Raw genomic sequence first — 17,447 nt, 5'->3', positions numbered from 1 at the left:
ATTTCCTGTAAAACATATATATTCCCATAAATAGCCTTAGAAAACATTATTTATATAAATGTTTATAGTTTAAAACATCTTTAAAGATAGTATGCACGCATTTGAAGACTTTTATTCACGTTAAAAAAAATTCTTACGTGCTTTTTAAATTCCCTCCTGTCGTGCGGGTGGGCTAACATCTGCTATCTCAGGGGATCGTAATGCGTTGCCGGCAGTTGACGATTATTCAAACTTGTCTAAAAACAACTATTATGTCACCCAGGCCCTTTTGTCGCTCATCGAAATGACAGGAAAATGCTACTTTGAATGCCATTTCATAGCTAGCGGAGTTTATGAATGATAAATCATTTTAATTTGAAGTCATCCGAGTCATTAGCAGCTACGTGAAACAGTCTTTAAATGCCTTGAAACCTGACCCAGGTTTTCCTTCCCTGAAAATGAATGAACGAGATTGCATTCTTTTCCAAAACAATATTGTCTCGTCAACACTAAAAACTGGTTGAGGGGGAAAGGAGCCACTTTCAATCACAGCTTGGAGTTCATCAGAAAATGCTGCGGTGACTGCGCTATCAACACTTGCAGATTCACCTGATATCGCCGCACTGAAAATACCTGCTTGCCGTTTAAATTCTGGAACCAACCGGAGCTTTCACTAAATGTCTCGGAGCGATTACCACTCTCGTCTTTTTGTCCTGATTCACTATTAATTTTCCGTATGTGTAGACCGCTTGGTTGAAGTTGGTGCGGCTGAGGTCACTTATCTTTTAACTTCGTCTTTATTCAGAATAAGGCATCGTGCGTTTAAACTTCTGCGCAATATCGCTTTGTTGCTCTCCATTTTCAAAGCAATTGACCTCTTTCAATTCCTCTTCTAGGTTTATAGTTTTTCTTGATAAATTCTTGATTTTTCTACACGCATTCCTATTTTTTGCCATATTCTCTTGGTTTTTACTCTGTATGGCTCTATCTATATCACCTTCCACTGCTGAACTGTATTCCTGAGACGCAGAAGGCCTGCGACTGTGGGGAGGGAACGAAGCCATTGTGTTTGAGACTATAGCGGACCCTTTTATGTGTTGATGCTATTCATGCGCCACTCGGCCACCGCTCCTTTTCTCCCCCGTGAATACCGATGACCTTGAAGGCTTTAGCGTAGACCCTCTACCTGGAAGTCAATCGCCCGATAACCTATGACGGCAAAGATACGTCTCAAACCGTATTGCTGAAAAAAAATCATTTCCACTAGCCCCACGCTTACTTAATGATCTAAATTAACTCATTCTGTTAAGGAGACGAGATAAATTACTTCGGTAGGCCGGCCATCTGGACCCAATGACGAGTAATACTTTTGGCCATTGCGCAGCAATGGATTTCGATTAATATATAAACTAAAAAGAAGATTTGAGGCAAGCAATAATATTAATATGCGTAAAATGATTGAAATTTTGTGTGTACTTAGCGCAAGTTCACGTTTTATCACGAGAGCGTTTAAGATTTTTGATTAGGCTACACTGCGTTGCAATGTTTCCCCGAGGAACGAATTTGCGCTAATCGAAATTGCGCTATACGAGACATGGGTGTACTAGAGTATCCGTTGAAAAAAAATTGTTTTCTGATTTAACTTCTAAGCGTAGGCACCATACAAAGTTGCAATTACAGAATTTTTCTAAACTTTATATGCTTTAGAACCGCATAATACTTTTGATACTTCCAATGGCAATGTTACATTATGCTGGTGTAATTTTTAATTTGATACCATTGGCATTTCCATAGTTCTCTCCTCTAATTGACTAAATGTTGTATTAAGTTTAGAGTATGTTGCCTCTTATTGTTTCTGCAAACGATCATTCTCCAATATGCTGCCCAAATAGTTAGTTTTGCAAATAACTGAAAATTTGATGAATGGAGAATCATAAAAATCTCATTTAAATCAATAAAATCCGATTTAAATCAATAAAATCTGATTTAAATAAAAAAAATCAACAAAAATGATTTTTTTTAAAAAAATCATGATTTTTATCAACCCTGTTTAGAACTGGGCACAACATTCAAAAATTTTCATTACAGCTGGGAATGTTTTTTTTTTAACACTTAAACCCTTTAACTACCAGGAAACTTTATACACAAGCTGTCAAAATTTTTATAATAAGATTAATTTAATTGCTATTCTCTCCATCAAAAAAATAATCAAACTCCACAATTTCTCTAATGTTTGAAGGCCACACATGCAATGGGATGATAAGGGTGGAATATGGCCCACAGACTACAGTTTTAAGGCTCCTGCTCTGTAGGATAGAATAACTCCCAAGAAGAAGGATCGAAACCCATAATTCCGTGTCCTTGTGAGGAAGCTTTTCTGTACAGAAAAGAAAGCCAAGAATACTTACTCCCGGTGGGCCAATGCTGATGTGAAGGTGGTGCATTCTCCCAGGAGGAGGATGATAGTGATACAGATGATGGTGCACATGCTGGTGGGTTGACTCACTAAAAATATGAAAATATTCCATACCATCAAAACCTTCCTGCATTATGATCAATTTCACTTAAAATTCAGCACTTTGGAAAAACAATTTTTTTTATCTGAACCCTTAAAGTAGGTACCAGTTGGCATATAAATTGAAAGGGATAACTTTCACAAATAACCTTGGACATTAAGTTGTGATATATAGGATGGATCACTCCAACTTCAGTGATTATATTTAGTCTTTCTACAAAAGCATAACACATGCTAAAGACTTTTACCATCACCTTAATAATTTCAGGGCATATAGAATCAACCATTATCAATATTTGCCTTCTTCTCAAACATGAAACTGTAACACCTGACCAGGAATATTCACAAAGTGCCCCCCTCCAATTTGATTCAAATGTGGTAGCACCATGTGGTTCACCATGGCAAACAAACTTAAGTGGAATAAGGAATTGGCAAACATTCTTGAGAACTGAAAGAAGCAACTGACAACTCTGGAGAGCAGTATTTAACAGGCAAATTATTTCTGTATCATTTAGCATTCAAGTCCGAATGAAAAGTGACCAAATTCATGATGTGGCATTCCTTGCATCTTTTACTACATTCATGTCCGTTTGTTTGGCCATGCCTTTCCCAAATTCCGTGCTATACATGCTGGCCATGGAAGATTCATCGCAGAGCTCACGCATCACAGTCACATGGATAAAAATAAAAGCATGCCAAAGTGCAGGGAATGACGTCACTGATCCAGGAACACAGCAGTGTGTGTTCTACTACGACGTTAAACCTCAAAAAATCACTTTTTACCTCACTCACCACTCTCACTCTAAAAAATTAACTCACCACTCCAGAGAATTTTTGCCTAAACTTTACTCAATTTTTTTTAACGTCGCTTCCCAAAATCAGGCAAATATAATTTAACATCAAAACAAATATTTCATATAATATTAAAAGAAGTGGAACTAGAAAGCAAATATGAACAGGGAAACATTTGTACATTAACTGGCTAATGCCATAAAAAATATAAAGACAAAAGATTGATCATGGTGTTTGTTTCCACAATAAAGGTTCATTGAGTAAATATCTGATGATAAACCTTTGATTTAACATATATGTAAAAGAGTGTATCATTAGATCTTGCAAAAGGTTACTGACACATGCTCTAGATTATGAAAGGATGATGCTCAAAAATGAAAAGGAATTAACCCAATACAATAAGTTTTTCCAAAGTTATGTGAGAAGTTACTAATTCACCCTTCAATACAAAAATGATTCATTGAAAACTTACAAGAAATATACCATTTCAAAAGAACAGTATTTTAAAATTATAAGAAAGTCTCAAGGCACAAGTATCTAATCCAATGTATACTTACGGGGAGACATTGACATTTGGAACAGCACCTTGAGCAGGTATTTCAACATTTAAGTGTCCTACATCTGGGTTAACAGGATGCTGATTTGAAGAAGCACGAAGATCCAGGACTGGGCCTTCACTAGTTAAATTCACATCACTCGGTACCTAGAGAGGAGATCAAGAGTCATAAAATTCTGATCTCCAAAATAAAGATTACACAGGCCAACAAAAAAAAACTTTTTTTTTGGTGCCGGGAGTTTTTGAGCTGATATTAACAATATTAGTGGTGCTGAATCCAAATATGATATCCGTTTTTATGTAACAGCTCTACATTTTTAATTACGGTGCATTTTATGATTATATTCTTTCAAATTTTTGATATATTTCAGAAAATATTTTTCAAATTTAAATCAATCTATAAATAAACTAATTCATAATCACTCTGCAGTATTTACTTTGAAAATCACCTTTATACCTTTGAGAAAGGGTTGGGGAGGATTTGGCGTGTTTGAAGAAGGGGGAGACAGGCGCACAGAGCTGAGGCAGTTGGAAAAGATGCAACTAAGGGATGTGGGAAACCCACGATGGAAAAGGACCTTAGTCATAACTGTAGAATAACGACACGTGGGAAGAATCACAGATAAGTGGAGAAGAGTAAAAAAGGGGGGATAGGGTAAAGACAGAGTGTGTCTTTGAAAATGGAGAGGCGAGAGTAAGTAAGCAGTAAGGGGATTTAAGAAAACAAATGGTCAAATTCTCAAATTTTTTGTAAAGTAGCCTCTAAAAATGAGTTCAATTCGAAGAAGCTGTGTAAATCATTGTGATGTGTTTTGTTACATTTGTGGGGAATATACTTTAAAAGAAAATAGGAAAAACATTACAGACTTTGTGAAACGTGCATGCCTAGGATATTTTGGTGTTCAGCTTGGTGACCAAGGTAAAAAGTAGGCACCGCATGTTGTGTGTAAAACATGTACAGAACATCAGCGGTATTGAACTACAGGAAAAAGGAAAAGTTTAAAGTTTGGTGTGACAATGGTTTGGAGAGAACCTACAAACCATATTGACGACTGTTATTTTTGCATGGTAAATGTTTCGGGAATTAATCGAAACAATCGCCACAAATGGAAATATCCAGATTTGCCTTCAGATAGACACCTGGTACCCCATTCAGAAGAAATCCCGATCCTAATATTTCAGACATTACAAGATGTATGTGAGGATAAATATGAGCCTGATTCTATTGACGATAGTGGAAGTGACTACGAGGCAGTATCAACAAATCCTCAACATCAATCAAGATGAACTAAGCAAACTTGTTAGAGAATTGAACTAACCGAAGGAAGCATCTGAACTACTAGCTTCAAGGATGCATGAAAAGAATTTAATGGAACAAGGTACAAAAAATTAATTTTTATCCCACAATTGAAAAGGATCTGCTACCCCTCTTTACTCAAGAAGACAATCTTACATTTTGTTTAGACGTTAGAGGTCTTCTGAAAGGAATGGGACCACTGCAATATGAAGCTAGTGATTGGCGTTTGTTCATTGATAGCTCCAAGCGTAGTTTAAAATGTGTTCTTCACAATGTTAAAAAGTTTGGCTCAATACCAATCGCTCATTCAACTGAAATGAAAGAAGAATATGATACAATAGTATTGGCCTTACAGAAGATAAAATACTAGGGACATCGCTACGTGATTTGTGTAGATTTAAAATTGGTGAACTTTCTTCTTGGGCAGCAATTTAGCAACACAAAATATCCTTGTTTCTGGTATCTCTGTGCTAGCAGGGACAGACAAACCACTGGATTAAGGAGTGGTCAAAAGGAGAAAACTTAATTATTGGGTAAAAACATTATTGCTAAGTCTTTGGTGAACGGGAGAAAATCACCTTACCGCCCCTTCATGTTAAACTAGGCTTAATGAAGCAATTTGTAAAGGTTCTTGACAAGGATGGACCATACTTCGGCACCATAAGAATAAAAATGCCGCAGATAAGTATAGAAAAACTTAAAGCTGGTAGTTTTGATGGGCCACAAATCAGACACAGATGGGCAACAAAACTGCTTTTGCCAAGCCATTGAATGAGATTAAAAAAAAACAGTTGGCTTTCATTTGTTGAGGTAATAATTTTTTTTCTGGGAAATCACAAGTGAGAGAAATTATCTTGAGCTGGTAAACAATATGCTCACTAACTTTAAACCACTTGGATGTAATATTAGCATAAAAGTTCACTATACACAGTCACTTAGACTGTTTTCCTGAAAATTTAGGCAACACAAGTGAAAAACAAGGCGAATGATTTCACCAGAAAATCAAAACAATGTAAGATCGCTACCAAGGAAGATGGGATAAATATATGATGGCATATTACTGCTGGTGATTAAAACGAGACTGTTCTAACAAAGTGCACGCAAGAAAATCGCGCAAAAGGAGCTTCCGTAGTGTTGAGTGACGTTTTTACGTCTTTTTTTTTCTTTAAATTGTTTTATTTCAGTGAAAAATGTTACTATTTGTATTCAATTGTATTGTAAAACTATTGTAATTGTAGGTGATTTAACATTCCTATAAATAAATCAAGTCTTTATATTTTGTGGGTTTTATCATTTATGTAATATCATCATATTGAACATTTTTTTACGTAAGTAACAACATATCTGTATCTTGAAAACTAGAGCTGATAGGAAAAAACTAATATCATATTTGGATTCAGCACCCCAATTATTCTTGGAATCAGCTTTAAAAGCTCCGACACCAAAACCACTGTTGACCTGTGTTATCGATGATAGATAGATAAATGTAAAAGTTACCAATGATGCAAGGGCACAGATTACTTTGTCAAAGAAAAACATTCCAAACCATGTAAGTAAATTTGTAAAAAAAGAACTATTATCAAACAAATGCAAAGAGATCATTGCTAAACTTTGTACACAAGGGTATCAATGTGCAGAAAAATATTTACGATAGTTTTGCCTTATTCTGAGTAAGGACGATTTCCAAGATGTCTGAGTACTAATCAATATTGTGTAAAGTAAGATTTTACAGACATTAATCAATCAACTCATTAGGTGCTAATTTCCAATACATTCAGATGTGAAGTACTGAGCTATACCTTCTCATTCAATATAAACTGAATTTTAAATAACCTTAATACAGTAAAACCTCTTTATATCGTAATGGAGGGGACCAAAATTTGGGTGATTTGATGTATGGAGGTTCACTATAGAGAGGTTTTAGTGATATGCACCATTTTTTCATATCCTTTGGAAATGAAAGGTAGTACAATAGACTCTCGTTATTACGAAGTTCACAGTTCCGAAAAACCGGAGATTCGTAATATCAAAGTTCGTATGAATGTTTCTTTTAGGAATCGTCGAAAAAAAAAACCGTACATGATAAACGCAGTTGAATTACGCAGAAATATATATTGTGACGGTTGCGGCCGTCCCAACCATGGCCTTCACCCCCTCGTTCACCATCCTCACCCGTTTCCCATCCTTCCCCCCCCTTTTTTTACCCAAGTATGCAAGGTGGAGTGAATGTGAGTGAGTCGGTGTGAGTGAAGGTCAGCTATGACGAATGCCCAAGGTATCCCCCTATTTTCATTTTTTTGTGTATGCGTGTGCGTCGGAACCCCCTCCTTTCCCTCGGAGATGTATATAAGCCGAATGCACCGCAAGAAAAGGAGAGAATTCTTAATGGTGTTACTGACTGTGCGATATCCAGAAAGTAGTTGCACTAAGAGAAAAGTGAAATTACGAGGCAGACGACATAAGGCAGCGAGTGGTGTACGACGGGAAACCAAGTCGGACGATCAACTCCGGAATCCAAAGGTGGTCGCCGTGGAGGTTCCAGGGGCAGCCAGGCTGCGCAAATTGCCGTCTCCGAGAAAATAGGAGACCGCACAAAGACAGACGAGCCTGCGTCCAGCCCGAACCACGTCACCAAGGAATGGAGTCATCCGGTGGTCATCCAGGTCACGTAAAGTTATATTGCCCTGACCCCAGTGATACCACCCCTGTGTCCGAGTACTTGTCCCCGTATGCAGCAATACACCACTGTTAAGGCACCTTGTGCAATTCATCGACGCCTCAGTGATTTTTCTCATTATGCTCAGACTTAGTCAGCAACGGAACTTAAATGTGTAATTGGGACAGACTATTACTTCCCAGATATAAAAAGTGTAACGAAGTCTAATAATTGAAATAAGTCCGCTTAACGGCATACACTTTGGCTTTTATTAGATATTTTTTTTTTTTTATTGTTTCATGGTAATTTCAAATGCTCATTGCATAAATCATTTAGTATTTCATCCATTCATCACTAACCCAATCATTTTCACTCATCAGGTTAAAAATTTCATGTAAGATGTTTCTTATTTTTGAATATATTTGTGCGAATGCTGAATGAAAAGGTCCTTGCATTTCTTTGGGTATTCCTACGAAACCTGTTTATCTACCTTCACCTGCCGCCGAGTCGTCACGTGCCTTACTACAATTTGGATCTCTTCACCACATAACAAGCTGCAAACGGGAATCCCCCGCATTTATTGTAATACTAAATTAAATCTTTCGATAAATCGTCCTGACTGGCAACTTAAGGAGGTTTATCATTTATGGGTGGTTTTCGCGGTTTTCATCCGGGCAACCGACGTTGAACCATTACAATATAAACAGGAATATTCGTTTCAATTTCTCAAGAGAAGAATGCGGCATGACGTAATCGAGGGTTGATACCTTTCCGAATACAGTAAGTTCGATATACGAACTAAATGTGTTCCAAGACCTTGTTCCTAAGTTGATAAACCTACGGTCCGCCCGCCGAGGGTTGTCCTATGACAGGCAGAATGGTCTAGGTCGGGGCAGTGTTGCCAGATAAGAAAGGGAAACGTCTACAAAGAGCTCCGTGAAGAAAGGAGCCGGAAGGGACGACGAGCATGAAGGTCCCAGCAGAAGAATCACTTGTTTTGGTGATTCGAAGACGTGGCATGTTTTGGTGGATCAGGCTTATGTCAGTGCCTTGACAACGTTGTATGAGTATGCGATGGTGTGAGGTGCATTTGGGAGACAGCGATTGGCTGTAAACCGTACTGGCACAGGGTTATCCGCTCCTCCTATTGTGCCGCCATCGGACAACTCTCGTCAGCCGGACTGTATGCAAGGCATCGAGGAGTACGGTTATCCTGCAGAATGCAAAACTGCATAAGAATTGTGCGCTAACTAACGATTGAGACGAATTGATCTAGCTGGGCATGCAACGCAGCTGGAGCCGAAAAAAATTGCTCTCCGTGACAAGGAAGAACGTGCGAAACGCTGAACAGTTCCTAACTTCACACCAGATCCAATGATACCTTGTTCAGATTATGCCTAGAGTGCGAGTTCCTCTATGCCGCTCTGCGTAGTCATGGCTAAATCAAAAACGCTTTGTAACAATGTGCGAACGTGGTTGGAAGTGGAGAGGATTTTCTTTGGAGAAGATCAATATTTCAACAGCCGTGGAAGAATAATGCAGAGTGAGGATTTGGAATGTTATTCTACCCTCACCAACACCATGGAATTTTACCAATTGAGGCCTTAGGTCAAGGGGACTTCTTAAAAGGAGGCCCAAAAACATGGTGGTTAAGCATTATATCTGTTGCCCTTCAGGGTGCATTTTATTCATTGGCACCACTAGGTAGCTGTATCTTATTCAGTGTGACTTGAGCCATTTACCGTATAAGCTTGTGTAAGAAGCGCACCCCTATTTTGAGGATCGAAGCTATGAAGAAAAAAATTTTGCGACATTTTTTTTATCCTATCGTGCGGTGTTGCAGACGTATGCCTGGAATTTCGACAGTTATCGAAATGTCCTCTTTCAGTATTATTTGAAAGAGGAAATTTTGATAACTGCGGCGGCATAAGAGGGAGTAGAAAGAGTTCCGATCCTCTCTTTGCATACGCCATCACTCTACGTTGCTTGTCCTACTCACGAACAATTTTGTTTAAAAGCTCTCGCAGGAGTATTGCAATAGAATTGCAGCCGTGGAAAATTTTAAGGCAAAACACGACAGGCAAATGGCATGAGCTTTCCCAAGAGATTGAACAACAATCGGGGCAATCTCAGCGCCGTAGGATAATAACCACGTCGTAGATTTAAGGCCCCTTGCACACGCACCGATTTTGGACGGCCGGTAAAATATCGGCCATCCACATTCCAATAGTGAACAATGGGAGAGCATTGGTGCTTGCACACGTACCGACCACACGCCGGCACCGGCAAAATGCCGGTTAGCTGCCGGCTATTGTCACTGTGGATCGCCGACGCCGGCTCAAAAACTTAGCAACGTATCGTTTGACCGGTAAAAATCCGGCGTGTGTGCAAGCATCACTTCGCCGGTAAAATATCGGCCAATATTTTACCGGCCGTCCAAAATCGGTGTGTGTGCAAGGGGCCTAACGGAACTACACTCGGCTCTCTATCAGCTAATGCCTCTACCGTTTTTTTCCTTTCCGAGACTCCACAGGAAAATATTAAGTTACAGGGGAACAATGGAAACGTGTTTCATCCCTACCCCATTCCACCAACTGACCTTTTTCGGTCTACCAGGTTCAATTCCCCGAGTTTCTGGAGGTCAAATGCTACGTGAGTCACCTTCTGAGCTCGAAGATATCTCGATATATTTCAGCAATTGTATGACACGCACGAGGTTCTAAAAAGAATTAGACCTAACGCGACGTATATCTTACAGCATTTAAGTTTTTTGAGCTCTAATTGATTGACACAAAGATTTATAGCTAAAATAAGGCTACTGATATTCAACATAGTCCAAACAGCACAATTTCGGAAGAAACAAGCGTAGCATAAGCACATTCAAACAAGACGTAACGGACTGGAAACTCAGGCAACGCAAACTGCGTATATCACATTGCTGCACCTTCGCCCCTTCGCTTTAAAGGCAACGACGTCACATGCAAGATCGGACGTGTTCCCTTGCTCCTTCGCTCGTAGCTTTAAATAGGGAGGGGAGGGAGCCCTCTTCCCCTCGACCTCTCCTTCAGCGCTCTTCACTTATAAGCATTTCCGATTTCTTCTATCCACCATTAAGTCCAACAATGAGCACACTCGTTCGAATTTTTTCAACCGCAGGTTTTGACACCAATATTACTATATGCAGTATAAATGCCGCGGGATGCCCACTCGTGGCAATAAATTTAGCGCGTGCTCCGGAGCGAATCACCCCGCGCGATCTTTTCAATGTTCACCTCTGGGGTACCGACGTGACGGCGCGATGCTTGCAAGAAATTCAAACAGGAGCATTTTAAAAATACGTCACTAAGGGAGAAACTCCCCTGCCTGCCGCTTGATTTTGACCCAGGGTTTCAGATGACTGACTCACGCTGAAAACCAAGGCAACTCAGTTCCCCTTGAACTTGCAACCGGTGAAGGGGAGGGGGGGAAGATTAGAAGTTTGTGTAAGAGGCGCACCCCCATTTTCGGCTGCAATATCTGGGAAAAAAGGTGCGCCTCTTACACGCGCTTATACGGTACTTTAATCAAAGTGGTTTTGTTTAGTAGTCTCGAATGCATTAAATGTGTGGCTCAGTTACATATTATTTCCACATATTTCCTTGTGAAAAGTGGATAAAGAGGACTGGTGACATCGAAGAAGTGGCGATTTTGAAATCTTATTTTATTGCATGTGAAGCAACAACAATTCTAGCGGTGGACTTCCGTCTCCTTCGGTCCGATGATCGTTCCCGCAAAGTATACAACCTACGTTGGTGCTTAGACTTGTCCTTATCTACAAATTTTTAGTTTTGTACTGCAGTAGCAAACAAAAATTAAGCACAAATCCTCACCAATGGATTGGGAGCGCCAGGCGTGGCCACCACAGTGGGCTGCTGGGGAGCAGGGAGTGGTGGTTCGTACCACTGCAGTCTCTGTCCATGATGGTGGTGGTGGTGATGGTGGCTTGGGTTCACTGGCTGCACCCCCGCTGCATAATGGTGGTCATATAAAGGCCCTTGCTCATAACCTTCCACTGGTCTTCTTGACCTGCTATAGCATAACAAAATAGGCTCATCAATGAAAAGATAATTGAAAATAGCAATTATTACAAATTACACAATGACCATTCAAATATTAAACTGAAATTTATACTCTTTAGGACAGCATTCACTATTTTCCAGGCTGTTTATTGAAGAGTATTTTACCAAATATTTACCATAATGCAATATAAAAATGTAAGTGAAAGGAAATATTAACCATAAATCAAGGCAAACAGTTGTGGAGCACTATCAGTCCTAATTTCATATTCTGGTGGGTCCAATTGCAGTCTGAATAATGAGATAGAGATTCTGAGAGAAAGAAGCATGCTGCCGTGCTTATGATTATTCTTGACAAATATACTCAACTTAACTCAAAGTTGAGTTAGGAGTGGTAACTGACAAGAAGGTTAGGGGGTGTCCATTAATTACAATAGGTGATTTTGGCAAACTTTGGACTCATCTTTCCCCTTTAGTAAGATATTGTGAGCCTTGACCACCTGCCAATCTCACGTGAGATTGTTCAATATGCTTAATTTTATTATAAATACGCTAATCTATGCTTCATTGCATTGCCTTAATTAAATATTACTGTGGAAAGTAGAGATTTTTTATTAAAGAAACACGTTTTCCTCAATTCAACCCAGTTTTCTCACAATGTCACAAAAAATTAGGATTTAATGCATTTACTGATCAATTGTAATCTGTAGATAGATTGATGTAAGTGCATAAATAGATTAATTTCTTCTTTTTTTGCTCTAGTAAATGACTGAGGTAATTTTAGCTATAAATCTGAGATTTTTATTATTCAATTTCGACGTAGTGGTGTCATCCTCAGGTACCTGCGTCGAAACTAGTTGTACCGCGAGAGTAATTTGCTGGATAAATAGTTTGTTCTTTTCATTTGTTAAATGCAATTATCTTTTAAATAAACTTTGTAATATTGTTTTATTTACCTCTAATGAAAAAATAAATAAAAGGAATAGCCCAAAAGTTTTACTGTAAAAGGACATCATTATCTATGGACATGGGTTATAAAGAGTTCACATTCAAACGAATGATTTTCCAGTGAACTTCAGTATTCCTTACAGCAGACTTCTACTGCAGCATGGTGATTATTGTATCACAAACATCATGAATTTTTGTAACATTCTCATTCTAGCTGTTATCAACATTTTTCCTGGGCATACACAGTATGTAAAAATTTTGACTTTCGCATTAAATGCCATGAGAAAAAATCTCCTCTAAAAACATAACCCTTCTTTCCTCCAAAATCAAGCCCAGGGCCTATGGCTTCCCTAGCCACTGCAAAGAAAACCATGCAATCCAGGATTCTTGATTCCCATGGCATTTTAATAAGAGGTCTCTGCTGTGGTATGGTAGGCTCAAGATTCGTAATCCAAAGCTATATACAGGGGAAATTCTTCCTCTGGCAATTGAAGCAAATATCAAAACACAGTATTGAAATATACCACTTTTGACTTCAAATGGAATTTCTATAAAATATGTATCACATTAAAGGTGCAATTTATTTACTCATCAGTCAATGAAGTACTAATGAATGGCATACTGTATAAGCGCGGTTTCATTAAGATTATTAAAAGCTGCGAGATGACGGGAAGCCGCCTCGAACGGACCTCGTTTGAAACCCAGCCATTAAGCACGTTCCTGCTGTCATCGGAAGAGTTGCTTGAGAAACGATCTCTCTCGGTGACTCCAGGGACGTGGGCTGACGGCGGCTAGGGGAGGCAGTTGTGGTTGGGCAGCGGGACAGAGTGTAAGGCTTGGGCTGAATAAAGTGAAGTTGCTTTGTGTGAGAATTTGGACTTGTTCCCTGCCTTGTTTCCCCGAACCCCTTTACCGTCGGCGAAGATGACTTACAATACTAAGGAATTTCCATGAATAGGTTGATTTCCCACATTTCCTGGTTGATATTCCTCAAAATATTAGATGACTCACCCCTGAACATTGTTGCCTCCATACGGCCTCTGCTGGTCCAGCCTCCTCCTCTGCCTCTCCAGTATCCTCTGCTGAGAGTACCAAAGCCTCTCGTGCATTGGATTTAAGCGTCCCAACACGACTGACTGCCTGTTCTCTGGGGTGATGCACGCATGGGTGATGGGGCGCGAGCTTGGGAGGACCCCTGGCCTTGATTGCTGCTGCCCCGAGAAGTGGTGGTGGTGATGGTGGTGGTGGAGGTGACCGTGGTGGATGGGATGGTGGGAGTGCGAGTGATGGGTCATTGGTTGCGGCGCCGCAACGGGCATGCGTGGGTGCTGACTACCGTACATGAACAAGGGGTTGGTGAACGACAAGGGGTCCCTTGGAACCGGGGTGGAAGCCGTTGTGGTCGTTGGTGTTGGGAATACCGATGGCTGCTGCATTGGAGTGGTTTGGATAGAATGGACGGGCACTAAGTAGGAACTGCTTGCACCCCGGACGAGTCTTGCAGCTGAAAAGATTTCTATTTGTTAAATCCTGAATGTTTAGGAGGTATGCATGCAACAGTGGGCTTCAAAACAAAAACTTTTTACATGAGTACAATTACAAAAATTTTAGCAACCATAGACGGAAATTCTTGCTATGTAAACATCATTCGCATACCATATTATGCAATGGAAATATTTTCCATTTTGCTCACAATAAAAACTTACTCAAATTAACACCCCACAATGTGAATAGTATTGCTAAATGTTTCCTCTCAGAATTTCATTTCAAAAATTAATTCTTTCAAGAAATTCATCTTTTGCTTACATATCAAATGAATGCACTTGAATTGGAAAAATGCTTTAAGCAACAAGTCAATTGACCGTGTAGTACTTGTTACTCCATTACTAAAAGTTAAATATGAGTCCCCAAAGGCTAGGAATACAATTACACAAATTCAAATTCCAAGGTCAGAATAAAGCAAATAAAGTGTAAGAAAGTTCCTATCTTTCCACAAAAATGTCACAACGATGATGGTACATGGTGCTGCCTTTTAACTTGCAAAATGAGTACCTTCAATATCATCCTTTTGACTGTCAATAGGGGAGACATTTAGGGTGGGGGCATTTGGCCACTTCCATTTGGAGATGTATTTTCAATCTTTAATTAAATGACACAAATAGAACATGCAATAAATAAGGCATTGTTACAACATATTTAAAGGCATAGTAAGATTTAAGTGTAATTCCCCAAGTATTACTTTAAATAATACTAATAAGTCAAGAGATTCAGGAATTTTTAAGCCATGGAATTTCTCTCACACTACAGTCAAATATCATTAATTCAGAACATACTTGACCAACAGGGGTATTCCGCAATTACGATTTATCCAGTGTTAAGACCATTTTCTTTCCAGGAGTAATTTAACTAACCACACATTTTTCATTACAACCGGGGTAAAATTTATGCACAAAAATAGCTTAAAGCCTAGAATAATCTCTTCTTCCTGAATTTATGCTCTTCAATAAAATGTTTGCACACAGTTTTAACAAGAGGTGGTTGAATCAACCTTCTCCATCAGCATTCTTCTGGAAATGCAGCGCCATGACTGGTAATTTGTCTTCTCATTACATTTCGCCATACCCTTCTGTTCCACATACCAGATCCTTTTTGTATAAAATTCAATCTAATTTTGCTTGCTCAGTCATTCCTAATTCACCTAATCTTTCACTTCTAAATTTGACTTCAGGATTATGTGACAAATGACGATACAAGCTATTCTTTGAGAGCAGCTACTATGGGGATTTCCTGCTGATGTTTTTCATCGAGAGCTTACTCTCCTTTCAATTCTACTCCCAGAGGGTGATTCCTTCTTTACAAAAATATTTACCCCGTCGGCTACTTTTCCTTATCAAAAGTGGAGAGCCAATTTTTACTCCGCATTTCACATGAATATCCTTTCTTTAATCCATTCCAAGCAGTGACACCGACTTCATGGGGCCTGAGGGGGCCCGAGCCCCCTCAAAAATTCGTTATGGGTGTTAGGAAAAAATGTGTCGGGCTTGTCGATTTTCCCCAGTGTCTCCAGATATCGAGATTCGAGTTATCAGAGTTCTAATGTTGATCATATGACTCTTCTAAAATGCTTAAAAAACTTAAAACTAACTGCTTATAAAATTTCCTGGGACAAGATCCCCGGTTTGGGCCCCCCCAATATTTTTTTAACAAGGACCTAACATTTCTTCAATTATTGAGCAAGAATATTCTCTCCCTCATGAACAACACCATCGTAATGTAGATATTGCAGATTCTACATAACCACATTCGTATGGCCATTAGAATTGGTGTCAATTGAAGGATGTTTATCTGCTAATGATTTATGTCATAAGAAAAACACAATCAAAGTCTTGACGACTGAATCACGGTCCATGACTAAAAATTATTAGCTCATGATGAAAAAAAGGCTCTTCATATTCACACTAAAAAAATTTGAGATTGAAAAAATACCAAAATGTGGCGGGAATTCTTTGGTGGTTGACTGACTGCATATCACCAATAAAATTGCCTAACTCCAGAAGCACTGACATATTTTCACATTAGTTCCTGTTCTATTGAAGCTTTTCACTTTGCTGAGATAATCTGATAGTGATTCAAGGTTCAACTGTTTCATTTAAACCTGCTGAGAAACAAGGTGAATCAGTTTTGATCAGCACGATACACAAGCAACTTTCCCAAACTCCATTTGTCCTGCAGAGGAGGGTTGAGCCCACAGAACTATGAAAGGGTAAGGATAATGAGGTTCAATAAAAGATTATCACTAAAAAAACTTGACTGGGGTAAGCTTACCCAAATGCAAATTATAAGATTCTGAGGGTGTAAGCCTACTGGGGTAGTTAGATGCTGAAGATAATGTAGTCGGTGCAATGGTAGTGGCAGGGCAAGCAAGCCTCAAGTCTGCACCTGGAGCAGTAGTAATGGCTTCCACCAAAGTCCTGAGAATGACACAAACAATGATTTGAGAAATTATGGAATTATTGGAAGACATACAGCCTCAAAGCACATTGAAATAAATTTTTAAATGTGGCAAAAAAAATGCCACTGAACATGCCTGCTAAAAATGGATGACAAAATTTTATTCCTTAACCAAATTACATTAATAATTTCAACTCAGCACCTTGCCTCAACATTAAAAGTACTTCAATGCCCATCCAACCAACCAGCTACAGACATAATAATGACATATAAAGTATTATTATTGCACCATTATAATCAAAATACAGTCCTTGAGAGAAAAATCTTATCAACCAGTTGCCACAAATTTCAATGCCACTGAAACACTTCACTTTGTTGTTCCTTGGAGTGGGGGATGTGATTCACCAGCATAGCCAATTAAGTGTCAATTCGAGGCTTAGAAAATTTTTGCTCCTGGGAGGTAAGCTTTTTCTGTCCAGCATTGTACATTAGTGCATGAAATTTTTTTAATTCAATGAATACAATTAAAATTGGAGTAGAAGGAATTAAAGAGGGCAACCTTTACTTAAGCTGAGGCATAGTTGTTTATGTTTTTGCCAAATTCTAAACAACCTCGACAACAGATTTCACTCTTGGATTCACACATCTGACTTGATGGTTAAAAATAATAACACCTTCATTACCATATGCCAGAATAG

The 17,447-nt window shown here is 39.0% G+C and overlaps 1 protein-coding gene across 2 annotated transcripts in view; it reads right to left on the bottom strand.

Moving 5' to 3' along the window:
* Positions 1-17,447, bottom strand: part of LOC124164309 (mucin-5AC-like) — a 53,648-nt gene that overhangs the window by 8,204 nt on the left and 27,997 nt on the right. The window contains exons 11-15 of one of the 2 annotated variants that reach the window (XM_046541572.1): positions 16,624-16,769; positions 13,810-14,302; positions 11,665-11,863; positions 3,844-3,989; positions 2,388-2,484 (exon numbers count right to left, since the gene is read on the bottom strand). In XM_046541572.1, coding sequence (XP_046397528.1) covers positions 2,388-2,484; positions 3,844-3,989; positions 11,665-11,863; positions 13,810-14,302; positions 16,624-16,769 — 1,081 coding nt within the window. The remainder of the gene's footprint in view (positions 1-2,387; positions 2,485-3,843; positions 3,990-11,664; positions 11,864-13,809; positions 14,303-16,623; positions 16,770-17,447) is intronic. The other variant, XM_046541573.1, reaches the window with a different exon arrangement.

Source organism: Ischnura elegans, chromosome 8 (assembly GCF_921293095.1).
Source record: "Ischnura elegans chromosome 8, ioIscEleg1.1, whole genome shotgun sequence".
NCBI classification, from domain to species: Eukaryota; Metazoa; Arthropoda; class Insecta; order Odonata; family Coenagrionidae; genus Ischnura; species Ischnura elegans.
The sequence above is the reverse complement of the archived record's forward strand: the minus strand, read 5'-3'. Positions and strand labels throughout refer to the sequence as shown.